Raw genomic sequence first — 15,594 nt, forward strand, 5'->3', positions numbered from 1 at the left:
CGTCGCCAGACTCGCAAAGTGTTGCGTTCTGTCCTCAGTCTTGTATAAACTTGATCAGTAGCTCACTGAACAAAAAGGCATTAAAAACAATTACTGTTTGCACTAAATACAACGTTTTTGATTGTATGTAACTTGTTTATACCCCCTGGCATGCATTGTTTAATGTATACTTATTATTGTATACATGTTTTCTGTCCACTTGTTCTTCGAATTTAATCATTTAAAAAAAGTGTTGCGTTCTGTCCCAATGAAAAGCAATGAGCAAAAACCCACAAATAACACACTGTACAGTTGTGGAAATTGTTTTTAGGACCGTTGAGGACTAAATTTACTTTTTAAATAATGTTTCCTACCTACCTACGTGTTGAATATTATCCAATTTGTCGTATTAATTTGGAATTACACATTAATGTGGATTATGTTTGCGTTGTCGTCTAAATGGTGATTAAATGAAGCATTCTTGTTGATGCAGCATGTGTGTCAAATATACAGTTTCAGGAAAACTGAATTTTGTTTCAGGGAATTGCTACATATAATGAAACCATTTTCATTTAGAATTTTAACCTGAAGCGGTTTTCAAATCATGAAAACCAAAACTGCTGAGGTGGTTAGAACACCCACTGTACACACTGGTGACGGTGTCAGATGACTCCTGGGTCAAATCCGACTACATACCTTTAATCTAACCGCCCCATCCCTTTATTTTTACTCCCAAAATTTGAAAACGTGTAGCCTATTACTCCTTACTTTGTCAAAAATAGGTGTGTTATTTTTCAACCTCTACAAATGATGACAAAATGTGGAAAAAAAGATGGCAATAGTCTTGGTGGTAAGAGTTGGTAAATCTTGATGGTAAAAGTCTTAAAATGCACTACTGGCTAAAAAACAACACTTGAAGTTTGTATGGTTGGTTGTGTTTTGAATGTTAAGAATTATATGTTTATTTTTAATTCAGTGATTCTTTCGCGTACCACTAGCAGTACTCGTCGTAGCATACTTTGAGAATATGAAATTATTCCATCGACTCGAGAGCAATTCCTGCTGGTCGCCGCTAGTCGGCGTTCTCCTCTTCCCGCTTGGCTCCCAACGCTCACTCCTCCCTCCCCGCAGCCATCCTCCTCCCCTCCAGTTGTAGTAATTCAGTCACTTCGCACTCGGCTCGTCTTTTTTGGTGTCACGCTGTCACTGGAAAGAGGCTCCGACGGAACTGCTGCGCGTCAGGGACACGACCAGCCACCGTCCATCCCCTCGGTTCATTGCGACAAGTCGCCGCGGGCGATGACACTGGCGTACTGAGGTGGAAATACACGACGAAGACGCAAAAATGACGGTGGACTTTGAAGAATGCATCAAGGATTCTCCCCGGTTCAGGTAAGAATGCTGCGTTAACGGCACGCCTTCTTTTACGCATGATTTTTTTTCTCCGGACGAGAACCGAGGGACTGTGCTTGCATCAACAGGGTGGATAAATCATCCATTCCTAAATGTTATTCAAAGGGTAACGAATGCTGTACTTGAGTAAAAATGCATGCGTGTGTTATGTATGTCATTTACGAATGTGTATTGCAACATGGGTTCAGTATAATAAAAAAAGAGACACGTGCGTGCAATGCTCAGTCCAGTCGTGAGCCATTTGCTAGTGAGGGTGCTGATGTAGTGACTTAATTAATTGATAGGTCTTGTTGAGATCATTCATTTATGTGGCCTTCATGAGACTGTGTGTGTGTGTGTGTGAGGGAGAGAGAGAGAGCGATAAAAGGGCCTTTCGTGCCTCAACATGAACGTCTAGTAGATGTCATTGCAGCTGCATTTGTGTCCTGGCTGGACAACCAATCAGCAGGGAAGTGAGAATGCTCTCCGCGGGGAACAGCGCATGCTTCCCGGGCATGCATCCAGATGTTGCCCCCCTTGTCTGCTCACTGGGGGAGGAGGGGGGGGGGGGTAGTCGGGGTGGCTGCACTCCATCCACGTGCCAGCCTGGTTTGCGAGTTTAACATGCAAATCAGCGAGAACGAGTAGTTTCATGGCGTCAGCGTCTGCCGTCGATATGTTGCTTACCTTTCGTTTAGTAAAGCAAGACGACCTCGATCAGATGATGCTGGATGGCGAGGACGAAAGGTCACAGGAAGAGGCAGAGAAAAGGCCCGCGTTTAAGCAACACCTTTTGACACTCGCCTGCTCTCATGTAGACTGCTGTTTGGAAAATTCCGCTATACACAAAGAGAACAGAATGTCGTGTTGGTTAAAAATGAGGTCATGATTTAACGTTGGTCATAATTATGCCTGCTCTGTCATTTACACCCAACATGTAAAGGATACTTGCAAATAACTGGCAGACAACAATTTGTAGTTGCAAGTCAGTGCTCTGACTCTGGATGCATGACTGCCTTAAGGCATAGATACACTTTATGGCCTTCTCTGCTCTAAAAAGGCGAAAAAAAAGACTATGGACTTGTTCCTGGGTGGTGGGGAGAGGGCAGTATGGTGGACTCTCTATTCTACAAAAAGAACTTAAGGGAACAAATTTGTTTAATGACCCACACCACATTTGCTAATCAGCTACTGGCTTTGCAGTTAGCAAACGTAGCATGACTTCCTGGCATGTCAAAATGCTGACATGCCAGACTTTCGCGGTGGTGGTCGTGAAGCGTCCCAGACGGCAAACGACCAGTTGTTGAGTATGTCACACTACACGGGCTACGATGCGTCAAGACAGCTCAAAATCGGCTATGAGACACTACGTTTGTCTGCGACACATCGGTTGTTAATAAAGCCCCGGCTACGTGTAGCCAAGGAGTTAATCTTACAAGTACAAAGAGCGACGGTTGATACTGTGTCGAGAGCGTGAGGGTTTGCTTCGCGTGAGAGTTCATCGTGAGCGAAAAATATAGCTGAATGCATTGTTTACGTTTTTACAATCCACCCCTGGGCCAATAGCTTTCCGGTTGGCTTTTTCTAACCATGAGGAATTGTGACATCTCACGCATGCGCAAAAGGTACCATAATGGTTAGCGTCTCTGTCTGTCGATGCGCTGTATTTTTCCAGCGTGACGTGACGCCACAGGGGTTAAGCGTCGGTCACAGTTGGCCAACGTCGGGTTGGTCTATCTAGGCCTTTAAACATACATCCTTTTTTCGATATCATTTATCCCGTTGAGAGTTGCGGGGAGCTGGAATCTGTGGCCTGCCATACACCGAGCGACGCGGCAGAAAGCAACTGAATTGTCGCGCAGTGTTCGGAAATAATTTTTTTTTCACTTTACTTCCTTCTTTAAAGGACCACAAAATAAGTTATTTTACTCATTTCTTTTTTTTATGAATCGTTTTTTGGAATTTTATCCTGTCATCTTTCAATTGGCATCGGCCTAAATACTAATCCATATCAGTTGTGCTCTAGCTGTAACATTAGTTTATCCTGTTGCTTTGCCTTAGTTCTGGATGCTGCATTATGATATTCCACAGTCTCCACTTTGCTGCAGTGGCCCGTTTCGGATCAAATTCAAATGTAAAATTTGGCTCTCCACAGACACCTCTGGAATTAAATTTGTCTGCTTACTGTGGCCAACAACCACATGCTGAGAAATAAATTCCGGAGACAATCATGTGCGTCTCATTCCGACTGATGCGTTCAATGTGGCGTGTTTCTTTACAGTTTCCCATGGTTCAATTTTGAAGTGGGAAATTGATCGCCTCAAAGTGAGGCAAGTAGAGCAGTGTTGGTACGGTAGAGTTGAAAAGCAGCGTCCACCGTGCCGATCCTGTTGGTTAGTTCATACACATTATCACAGGAGATCGTGTCTCCTTTTCGAGGCTGTTTTTTGTTTGCTGTGTATGACCGCTGCTGAATTTACTGATCAGCTGGCTTGAATTAAATTCATTCCACCATTACTTGAACCAATATGTGCATACAGATTTCTCAAATCCTCTTTCAACATGTTGGAACCATAAAATGATGCCTGCGTGCATCAGGTCGGGCTCATACAATTCAAAAGGAGATTCTTCGTCATTGAAGGTGACTGAAGCAGGTCGGAATGTTTCAAGTCGCGCAGCGTTCCCGCTTTATTGGAGTGGCCGGCTTCTTGGCTATGGTGGTTGTTGTGTCATTTTAGAAAAGCAGCATGAGAGTCATTGCTGTGGGTTCTTCCACGCCCGATGCTACAGCGCCTCCTTCACACCCACTCCCAGCAGGTCTTAACTTGTGCAACTTCTTCTGTTTTTGCATGACTGAGTGCGTATGGGAGAGTATTGAAGGTATGCTAAGCATCCGTAGCACACATCTCTTTGTTCATTGTCTTCCGTAGTTTTTTCAAGCTCTTTGTGTCGTTGTCCTGCCTCGTCTGTGCGGCACTCACCTGCTGTGTTCATTCACCGCAACAGTGTGGAGATAAAGCTGGCGCACCTGCTCAGTGTGGGCACACAAGGAGGTTGTCATCCGATTCCTTCGAGGCAGGCTCATTGTTTGTGCTTTTTATCTTTTGGGCAGCTTTTGATTTGTTCCTTTTTGAGCATTTCAGTTGCTAATAGTTTAATTTTAAGGGTATTGTTTGATGAAGGGGCTTTCAGCAGATTTTATTGGAATTATCATCGTCATCAGTAAAAAAAAAAAAGTTTCCCAAAAGTTTTTTTGGGGGGGAAAAAAAAAAATCTATACTGTATTCTATTACACCTCTCAGGGCCGAATCCACAAAGAATTAACTGCAGCCGCTGATAGCACCTTTAATTGCACGTCATTTGCACCGGCAGTTTGCTCCGTTTTAACGTCCTTGTGCACTAATGATATACCAGCGCAAACACGGCCACAAAGTTTGACACCTGAGTGCAGTTCGCGCCTTATTTCCCCCTGGTTGCCGCACATGGCAAAGTATTAATGCTGACTTGACGCCAAGAACCCCGTGACAGAACAATGACAGTCATCATTTGGTTATTTTCAGAGATTGTTGTGGGCATACGTAGAGATATGCACGAGATTTTTCATAACGATTGGTACGTTAGCCAACGTTGCACTTTTTCACATTAAAGCCTTTTAGACTGTCCCGCTGCAAATCTATTCCTCAGAACTACAGCCAACTAACACAACGACTTCTGCTTCCAATTCTTTGGTGAATTCAGCCCTTGGTTTTTTTTTCAGTATTTTTTCCATAATCATGCTAACGGTCGTAAAACTTGTTGGAGTCCATGTGAGTGTTGCGTTTCACACAATTCATTCAACTGAATACTTTGCTATCCAAACCTACTTCACATTAAAAAACTTTTGGGAATTTGAATTGGAGTTTGTATAACATAAGAGCAGTTACCAAAGTGCTTGCCACACTAATGTAATTCAGGGCGGCCATTTTGCCTTTTACAGCCACTTGCCATCGACTGAAAATGACATGACAGTGCCTCGGGGCTCAGGTAACGACTGTCAAAGCTCACCTGTTTGTTGGCCTTGGTCATGTGACCTTCTGAAGCTGAGCCCTTAGGCACTGTCATGTCATTTTCACTTGACAGCAAGTGGCAAAATGGCCTCCCCCTCGGATGGAAAAAAAACAGGTGCATTTTTCTGCTTAATTCGTATTCCACAAACACAATATTAATCACAATTCCGTGTTTAGACCCGTGGGGGCACATAGAACATATTTTTGTAAAGAAACATTTTAACATGACTTCCACTTTAATTTGATGAAAATATGCATATATTATTCTCATTCTCATTCACATAGTATACATATGTTTACATTTTCATATTGATTTGTTTTTCTCAGAACCGGAGCTTTTTGTAATACTAGTATTGAGCTGTTGACACTGACAGACATTCTGCCTTGACAAAACCCATATGCCATGCTTCAAGTCTGTGCTTTTGAACTGTGTCTTGTAAATATGAAAAATGGCCTCCAGTAATATTTATCCCAGGTCAGCGTGTACACAGCTGTGTGGTAAAAGAAGCCAACACACCAGTTTGCTTCCTCTTCACCCACTCTGCAGAATGGCCTCCAAAACAAGTTGAGTGGCTCAGCTGCATTCAGAATGTGACACATAAACAAATGTCTTATCGGGGAACAATGTGACACCATTGAAACTGGTGTCCTCATTCAAAACATAAATCAGAGTCAGGACAATGTCTTGCAGTCTTACAAAATAATTTCAATAAAACTAAGTTCCAGAGGCAAAAGCTGTTCGGACTTTTTATTAAAGAACACATTCTTCACCTAGGTATCTGCAGGTGAATGTTGTTCAACCTGCTTGATGGCTGATAATATAATCGCCTCATCTCTTCAGGATTAAGGTAGCTAAGCCGCACATACAAGACGGGTTGAATGCTATTCAGCAATAGGATCATTATAACAAATAAATGCACAGACGGGTATTCTTGTGCAGAAGGGTTTTCTTGTGTTTCTCAAAGCGGAGCGGGCGTGGGAGATGACGTCGCGTTGTTCCCCCAAGGGTTTCTTTTGCCTCGTCTGGAGTGGTTGCTATGGTTACTTGCCAGGAAAAAAAAAAAGGATGAGCGGTCGCAATCTGTCTGGGTATATTTATTTAAAAAGCCAGCACTGGGTGGCAAAAGGTTGAAAGTGTAAACAAAGTGTCATTTTTACCAAATGCACTTTAATTGATGTAAATCTGGTTATTTAGTCAGACTGAATAAAATTCCATCTTTTTGATGTGAATGCTGGATTATGTAAGGATGATGCATGTTTCTTTATTTTGCAACAAGGATGAGAGATGCTGACTTCAATTGTGAAATGATTGAGTAAAACCTCTAAGGTGGAACACAATCTGTTCTGGGACTGTGATCACTCTCCGATTTGGTTAAATTATATTCTTCTCGCCATCATTTTTATTGAATACCCAGGAAATGCAGAATATGGACCAAATTTGACCGAAATCAAATTTGTAGAGAACATTTAGAGAATCTAGTATGAATAAATCAATAAAGGGGATTCTTGATTTACTTAAACGGTTTCGTAAGTGCTGCTCTGCCATCTTAGATTTGGCTTCCCGACATGACTTTTAAAATCTGGTGTCTATGTATTGGCAGATTAAAGTGTCCTCTCGATGCTCTGGATTTCTGTCTGGCGCTTTTGCATAAATGTCTGGATTACTTCCTGCGTCATGGCTTTTAATCCTTCCTATCATGTCTTTACCTGTCTGAGATGATGCTGGCTAAAATATGAAAATACAGCCCCCCTAAGTGAGAGATGTGAAAGTTGAGTCTGGAAAGTGTAACATGATGTGACAGAAGGTTAAAATTGTCTTTTTTCACACAGTGTTCTTTACCGCTTGAAAGTATTTCAGAGAAAACCACTTTCAAATCCCCCATTGGCCCTTAGAACCTCGATGGAACTAGACATCAAGCTAACATTAAGAAGGATTCCAGACCACTCACATTAAGTTCACTCATTCCCAACCACCGGTTGGATGTGTTGTGCTGTGACAGGAAGACCCCAACATTGTTGACCTAGAATTATCCTATACTGCTCATACTGTGCATATATGGCTTATGTTTAAAGATTTGACAATGCACAGCTCTGCGTAAGAAGTCTGCGTTTTCACTAAATTGCTCGCCCCGTAAATCTGGCAAATACCATGAACCAAACAACTATTGCATTTGGTCATAATCTCTACGGATTTGTAGCACGGAGATGTCGACTTTCTTTTGAAAGTATAGCAAGGTCAAGCAATTTACGTTTACTTGATGTAGTCGCTTTTATGATCACAATGTATTTGTGGGTTGATTTGATGTTTCTTTGCTCTTGTTCCCAGCCTTTTTGCCAAATCCAAGATTGATTGAATTTTGATTAATCATGTCTTGAAGCAATTTTGCAAAATGAAAGCACTACTTGGCTACAACCAGCAAAAGGCGCTGCAACCTGAAGAAGAGGGTGACATATGGGAAGCTGAGCTACATGCCCAAAAACATTCACCGTGACACAACTCCTTAGGGCAGCAGTATTCAGTTGCAACATGACACTTGTCTAAAAGTAGGGCAGCAACTAACGATTATTTAATTAATCTGTCTTTTTGGGGGGCGTTAATCAATGATTTAGATTTCCATCCCTTTATTCAAAAAGAGGACATTTTTTCAAAGTGACATTGCAGAAAATGCACACACACAGAAAATAGTCAAAAATGTTGGTCGTTGTTTTACAAAGTAACAGCAGCTGTTTGAACACAATGATAATCAGTCTGCTTTCATGAAGAACTACAGAAATCTGAGAATATTCACTAGTGCGAGGCTGAAATTTCGAAAATTTGCACAATTTTGAATTACAGTATTTTCTGGACCCTACGTTGCTCCGGAGTACAAGTCGCACCAGCCATAAAATGCATAATACAGAAGAAAAAAACATATATGTCGCACTGGAGTATAAGTCGCCCCACCCCCTGCACCCCCTACACCCCCTCTCTGAATCCAAGTTGTCTCTGTTGCATAACGCAAATAAATGTGTCCATATAAATCAAATTAATAAAATTGTGCGCCTAGTACACATCATTTCCACCGAGCTACGATGCAACATTTAGCTAACATCCACACATGTAGCATTACAAGAAACTTATGGTAAAATAACTCACCAAAACGGTCGTAGATCGATTTAATAAGTCTTTTATTTATCGCCTACCATGAAGAATGTTTCCAGGTCTCCAAAAGTATTTTTGTATTCGGTCGTAATTATCTGTTTACTCCTCTGGTCTCGTGCGTGCGTGCGCGTGTATGTGTGTGTGTGTGTGTGTGTGTGTGGGTGTGTGTGTGTGTGTGGCTGGCTAATGATGCAAGACCATGCACTGCCAGGCAAGGCGCCTTTTAAAGGAACACTATTTTGTATAGATGGATTGATAGACAGTCAAATTTTATTTTTATCATACGATTTTAATTACTTATTTAACACAATATTAGATTTCAACCGTTTAAATTATTCATGCATTTCAATTGCTTTTAGGATTTATCTTTATGTTCTTTATGCGGGTTAAAATAACATGTGAAATGATATACAGGTAATAATGTGTTAATAATTTCACACATAAGTCGCACCAAACTATGGAAAAAAAAAATGCGACTTATAGTCCCGAAAATACGGTAAATAATGGCAGTATCCAATCAATCGATTATCAACAGTTATTGAATGGTTTTGTAATTGATTAGTTGCCAATTAACTGAAGAATTGTTGTGCCTCTATTTCAGAACTTTTATGGAGCATTTCTTCAGGCCATTTAAATGACATTAAAATAATTCTTAAATGAATGGTGAATTTAATGGTCTTGAGACATACATCTTTATCAACGAAATGACAGTCGGGGTTGAATTAAAGCCATTAAGTTAAGTTTCCCTAGTAACTGTGGCCCAGTGCACAAAGCAAGGGCCCATAAAAGCAAGTTTGGAAAGGACTTAGTGTGACCGAACTAGAATTGTGAGCCTACAAGCTCTGACCTCACAAATGTTCTTCTGTTATGAATGACCGCAAAAAAATACACAGACACAGTCCAAACTCTTGTCGAAAGTCTTCCCAGAAAAATGGAAACTGTTTTAGCTACAAAGTGTATGTGGGGGGGACTTTATTGTCTTCCATTTTCACTTTTTGTAGCAGTAAATGTTTGTAGTGTAGTGCACGTTGTCCTAGTCCTTGTGCAATCATGTCATCGGTTCTGCTCTGCAATTAAAAAGCAACTTTAGGTCCCAAAGGGCTTTGTTTTGTCTAGTAACAAAGGAAAGTAACTTTTTAACTAGAAACCAAACTCTAGAACCGTCTTAACCTTTTAATGGGATAAGTGCTTGTAAAATATCAAGGAGGCCTCTCACCAGATCACCTCAATACTGTGTGTCTGGCCGTGTATGTGAAGGCTGAACTCCTCACAACTGCAGGAAGACTGTCTGTCATGTCGGGAGCATGAAACATTCCTGCTAGTTCAAAGACTTTTGCGGAGCTGTTGTGGCACAGCGGAAGGCAGCAGGAGTCTCGCTGTTTGTTCTGACAGACTCTCAAGCATATGCGCACTCATAGTTATATAAGTGTCTGATTTACACATTTGTGAGATTGCTATCCTCCCCCGCAAACTGCCCAACCAGGAGTGAAAGTAACTGAAAGTTAAAATGCCGATTTAGTCATTTTCGAATGCGTAAATTACGAATACATAATTTCCACTTCAACGCTTTGGTGTACTATGTGCGCTGCATTTCCTGCTTGCATTTTAGTGGTTGGTATGTTTTTGTAAAACATAGGCTGCTGGTTTATTGCGGTTTATTCATTGTCAAGAATAATCTGTTAGCTTTATGTAAACATGTTAAGTGTAGAGTGGTCTAGGACTGCCCGGAGAAGGTGTGTCACTGCAGGCAAGCTCTCAGTGATGTTTGATTGACTTGGAGAGCAAAGGCTGATTCTCATCAGAAGCCGCTGAGTCCTTTTATGGGCACTCAGGAAATAAAATAACCGTAATACTATTTGTATTTCAGAGAGTATTTTTACCTCTGTTATGACTGTCATCATATTTGTCTACTTTTTAGCCTCAGGTACCCTTGAGTGGTGGCATTAAATTTCAAGAGATTTGCTGAGATCTTCAGTTTAAGGTCATTTTTTTTCTTCTTTTTTAAAGACAAGTTTGGTCAGAATTCAAAAATTTCCAACTTTTGGTGTTTTTTTTTTTTTTTTTACTTAAGATGTTTTATCGTTTTATTAAAATGATGTAAAGGGAATCTTCAGAAGAGATTGCCGTTTAAGTTTGGTGACACTTTCCACATTGAGGTTGTCCGAGAATTGAATGTTTCAAAATGTCAAAATATCCCATCCTTTATAATAGACAAATACAAGCTTATGCGTTTGTCAAATACTAGTTGATTTGAGGCGGCACGGTGGTCGACTGGTTAGCACGTCCGCCTCACAGTTCAGAGGTCGTGGGTTCGATCCCGGCTCCGGCCTCCCTGTGTGGAGTTTGCATGTTCTCCCCGTGCCTGCGTGGGTTTTCTCCGGGCACTCCGGTTTCCTCCCACATTCCAAAAACATGCATGGTAAGTTGATTGGACTGTCTAAATTGCCCCTAGGTGTGATTGTGAGTGCGGATGTTTGTCTCTGTGTGCCCTGCGATTGGCTGGCAACCAGTTCAGGGTGTCCCCCGCCTACTGCCCAAAGACAGCTGGGATAGGCTCCAGCACGCCCCGCGACCCTTGTGAGGAGAAGCGGTACAGATAATGGATGGATGGATAGTTGATTTGAAGAAAATGTGTCATGTAGAGCATATGAAGATGCTGTCACGCCAAACCTGGCTAAAATTGCATTTGATCTAGCTATTCAAAGTTAACAGTGCACATGAGATCACACTCAGAATCCAGACACATTTAATTCATTGTGCTTTAATAGGATCTTACTGTGACTTGCAGTCATATAAAATATGAGGTTTTGTCATAACTTGTCCTCCCTTTAGCCCTTGATTATAGCCCTTCATGCATTGATTTGATAAGTTTATGGCTTGGTGAAGATCTGCGCTCTTTAAATACTTTTTTTAATTGGCTAGGCGGGACACCAAAGTGCAGCTTCATCAATTTGATGGGATTTTCTATGTGACCGTTTGCTGAATAGGTGGAATAAATGCTGTATATCTAACGATTCATAACCACCCTATTATTGTCTGGCGGTCAGTCCACAGAAAATGGATGGAGAAATGGATGGACAATGATAACCATCTCTTTTATCTGACACCAAACATGGCCCTTCGAATGAAGCCTGTCTGAATGCACAATTGCATAAATCCATGTTCTATGAGTGGGCTGAACACATTTTCTTACATAAACTGTATATATAGTCTTTGCATGCCTGTGGGACCGACAGTAGCTTGACTTCATTCCAGCACGTGGACACTTGCGCTGCATCCACGACGAAGCAGCTTTCCTGCCACTCGGCCGCACGTGCCGCTGCGGGGGACTTAGTGTGGAAGCCATATATGAAATAGGATTATCGGCAACCACACTCTCTGATTAAATCAAATAGATAGTCAACACACAGCATGAAAGCTCACATATGCCGTCACCCTCACACCCAACAGTTGACTTTCATGCGGAGATTAGTTATTTTTATTTGCGTATACAATACACCTACATTGATGCATTGACTTGCACATTTTATTCATTGTACTCAACTTGCTTGTATCTCAAATCAACTTTCCCTATTAAAATGAATGGAATGGATTTACTAATCCCACCCCATCACCCTCTTCCACTCATACTGAACAGGCTAAGATGCATTGCGAGCCATACACCGTATTTTACGGACAATAAGCCGCACCTTTATACAAGCCGCACCCACTCTATTAAAAAAAAGATAATAATAATAATAGTGAAAGAAACACATATAAGCCGCACTTTTATACAAGCCACACCTATCTATGTTGAACATTTTGATATTTACTGCATTTACAGAACGATTATGAACTGTATATGTACATGAAGGAAAATCCACAGAATAGCCGCACCTTTATATAAACCGCATGGTTCAAAACCTAGGAAAAAAAGTAGCGGCTTATAATCCGGAAAATACGGTATGTTTTATATGTCATGCGCTAACCCCGTCAATCAGCTAAATTCATGAAAGTACTTTCATCCAAATACTGTATCCACCAAAACTGAACAGAGTAGTTCTTGGAACATCTCTCTCCTCTAGACAAAGTTTTATGAAAATGTATAGGTTAACTTCACAATTTAATTTTGGTAAAGGTAATTAATTAATGGCATTGCCTTTAGTGGGTTGCTGCCTTGTTCTGCTTCAAGTGAGAAACGTGTCTGTCGGTTAAAACAACAACAACACTGTTTCTCAGCAACAGAGCCACTTTACAAACCTTTCCTGTTTGTTTTATTGCAGCCGTTTTATCTTTGGTGGCTATCAGACTCATGAATGACCTGATTTTTCTTCTTTTTTTTTTTTTTTCTGCTCAAGCTGCAGGCGCTATCTGACCTGCGAACTCCCAAATTCACCGTGGAGATCTCGCTTCCCAGGAAGTCGTTAAATGGCAGGCACGAGTCGCTGTGCAATACGTGGAATGTATCTGTGTTGGCCAGGCCTCGGCGCTGACTGTCACACGTTAGGCCATGCATGAATCAATGCTCTCAGGACTTTACACGTATGTACACATCTTAAATGCTGAGGAAACTGAGAAGCATGTGTTTGTTTTTCACACTTTTGAGCTCAACCCAGGTCATATAGGTGTGATATATTTTAAAATGTGGTCATTTCCTGGTGTGAAAAGCTATAAGCAGAGTCAAGATCACTCTGCAGAAACAAGGTATACACAGTATACCCCAAATGTACCGAAATCCAAATAAAAGAGAGAGTTTTGTGCCGGAAGGAGAACGGTCTACTTCTTGACGGTCCAGATGAACTTTTAGTTTGTGCGGTCAACTTGAAGATTCTTTTTGATCTTGAAGCTCGTTGATGCAGATGAACTATTTAAAAACTCCCTAATACTCAGCAGCAATTTGGATTCGGACGAGCAGTGGACTTTCTGGGGCAAGTTCTGTGACAAGCCCACTTCCCGAGGTCTCAAACGCATAATAAGCATACACATATTTGCCTGTTTGTTTGATTCACTGCCTCTACCATTAGTGTGATTGAAGTGGATGTTTGTCTGCTCTGAATGTGGTAATCATCTGGTGTCATTTAGTTTTTTCTCCTTGACTTAAAAAGCACAGCCCAACTTGCATAAATACAAGAGAGAGAGAGAGAGAAGTAATCTCTCATTCTTTATCATCTCCTCTTTCATACTTCACAGATATTCTTGTGTTTTCTGACTTTTACTTGACTTCTCTCACCTTCTTGCTGTGATGCAAATCGGAGAAAGAATATGAATCATTGTCAGAGTTACTCAGCGGGTTTGCTTCGATTATCTAAGTGCGGCTGTTACAAGTGAACGCCGGGAGAGGTGATGTGACGCGGCCTAATGGAGGCATTGCGAAGAGAAATGAAGAAGAAGCTTATAACTCGGAAAGCAGATTTGGATGAAATTGGGTTTGTCGTTTTGATATAAATTTCGCTATGACCAAAGAGGAGTGGATTACGTTTTGATCATGATCAGTTGGGGGTCCTGATCCACATTTGAAAATCAGACTTTGTCAAAGGTCAGCACTCTACTGAGTGTGATACTTATTTGTTGTTTTTTTTTTCTTCAAAAGGTCAGTCCAAATATTACTTTGTGCCAGAGTTTGTGGAACATTAATTTTGATGTTGATGTTGCATTCATCAAAATCACACGGCACATCTATTTATGGGAAATGTAGATTCTCTGAAGAAAAAAACGGTTAATTTGATTGTTATTGTAATGTTGGAGGAAACCAGAGTGACCAGAGAGACCCCGCAAGACCGCAGGGAATCATGAAAGCTCAGAAAGATCCAAGCCGAGGTTCGAACCAGAACCATCTTGTTATCCGTACATCCATTGAAAATGTTACACCAGTTCTTGAGTACTCGCTGAGGAGGGTCGGATCCTATCGCAGTTGACATACAGTACGGCGAGAGATGGTGTACAACTTTGGACACCTTTGTCATTCAAATCTCAGCAGGCGGATTTATGGGTACAGCTCTTGTATTTGAAACTCGTGAAATTGTATACACGTGTTTAACATTGAGAGTGTTTCTGCTACATAGTCATCACTGACAAGAAGAGGATGCAGCTGGTGTTGAGGGTCAGATGTACAGAAGTGAAGTTGAGGCTGTGAGACTTATTTTCGCTTGCCAGACTCTCTCACATTTGGAATCAAGTGGATCTCCTCAATTTTGGAATTTAATTCACTAGATTTATTTGAGCTCGGCTGTTTGGTTTGGAATTCTGTGGCCTTCCTCACATCTCTATTTCTATTTTTATTGCTCTTGTTTCTTTTTTGGAATCTATTTGGTCTCTCTCCCTCCAACGATGTGGACTGCTGTGTGGTGAAAGCAAAGCAGTTTCTTGGAAATTGACTCACATTGTCTTCACTAGACGTGTTCCTCCCTGGTTGTTTAAGTGGTTTTGATTTCCTGGTCGCTCCTTTGTGTGTCATCATTGATCATGCTTCACACCAGCCGTGACCCTCACTGATCCCAAAAAACGGCGGCGCCGAAACCACACGTGCGATTGACAATCCAATCTTTTCAACAATACGAGCACTTATTTTCCTCTCGGAAACGGATGGATTCCCTCGTCATGGTCCTCTTTGCTACATTCTCCAGCTTGCATATTTGCCTCATATGGAATTCCTTGTAACCAAATGAAAACATTCCCATATGCCGCGGCAGCAGTCGCACACTTTTTCATATGGGCTGGGAAGGTGTTCCTTTCCATTTGTTGGATGGATTGCCAATCTTATCCAAGTGGGACAAATAAGAACAGCCGAGGCCCAGTCACTGATCAGTAATAGACAGTTTGTCTTGAGTGCAGGAAGGAAGTATTATACTGTTGCATTGGAATGTGCGTGCAGAGTCATGGCGGGAAACCCACTGAGTGAATGTGAATATCCCTTTGGACTAGCCAGATGTAGCTGGATGAACGGGAAGGTTGCGTCTGAGAGACTCTGGGCCACAGAAGAAGGAGATTAAGATTCATGTCTGTGTGAAGCAAGCGCAAATTTCACACTAACTGCCACTGGAAGTTGACTTTGGACCA

General features: G+C 41.5%; 1 protein-coding gene across 1 annotated transcript in view; it reads left to right on the forward strand.

The window, feature by feature from the left end:
- The first annotated feature begins 1,103 nt into the window (after positions 1 to 1,103).
- Positions 1,104 to 15,594, forward strand: part of acap3b (ArfGAP with coiled-coil, ankyrin repeat and PH domains 3b) — a 54,706-nt gene continuing 40,215 nt past the window's right edge. Inside the window, exon 1 of the mRNA XM_086040444.1 lies at positions 1,104 to 1,371. Within this exon, the coding sequence (XP_085896570.1) occupies positions 1,325 to 1,371 (47 nt within the window). The 5' untranslated portion in view covers positions 1,104 to 1,324. The remainder of the gene's footprint in view (positions 1,372 to 15,594) is intronic.

The sequence above is a fragment of the Filicampus tigris genome, chromosome 9, assembly GCF_054856515.1.
Source record: "Filicampus tigris isolate MCC_2025a chromosome 9, RoL_Ftig_1.0, whole genome shotgun sequence".
NCBI classification, from domain to species: domain Eukaryota; kingdom Metazoa; phylum Chordata; class Actinopteri; order Syngnathiformes; family Syngnathidae; genus Filicampus; species Filicampus tigris.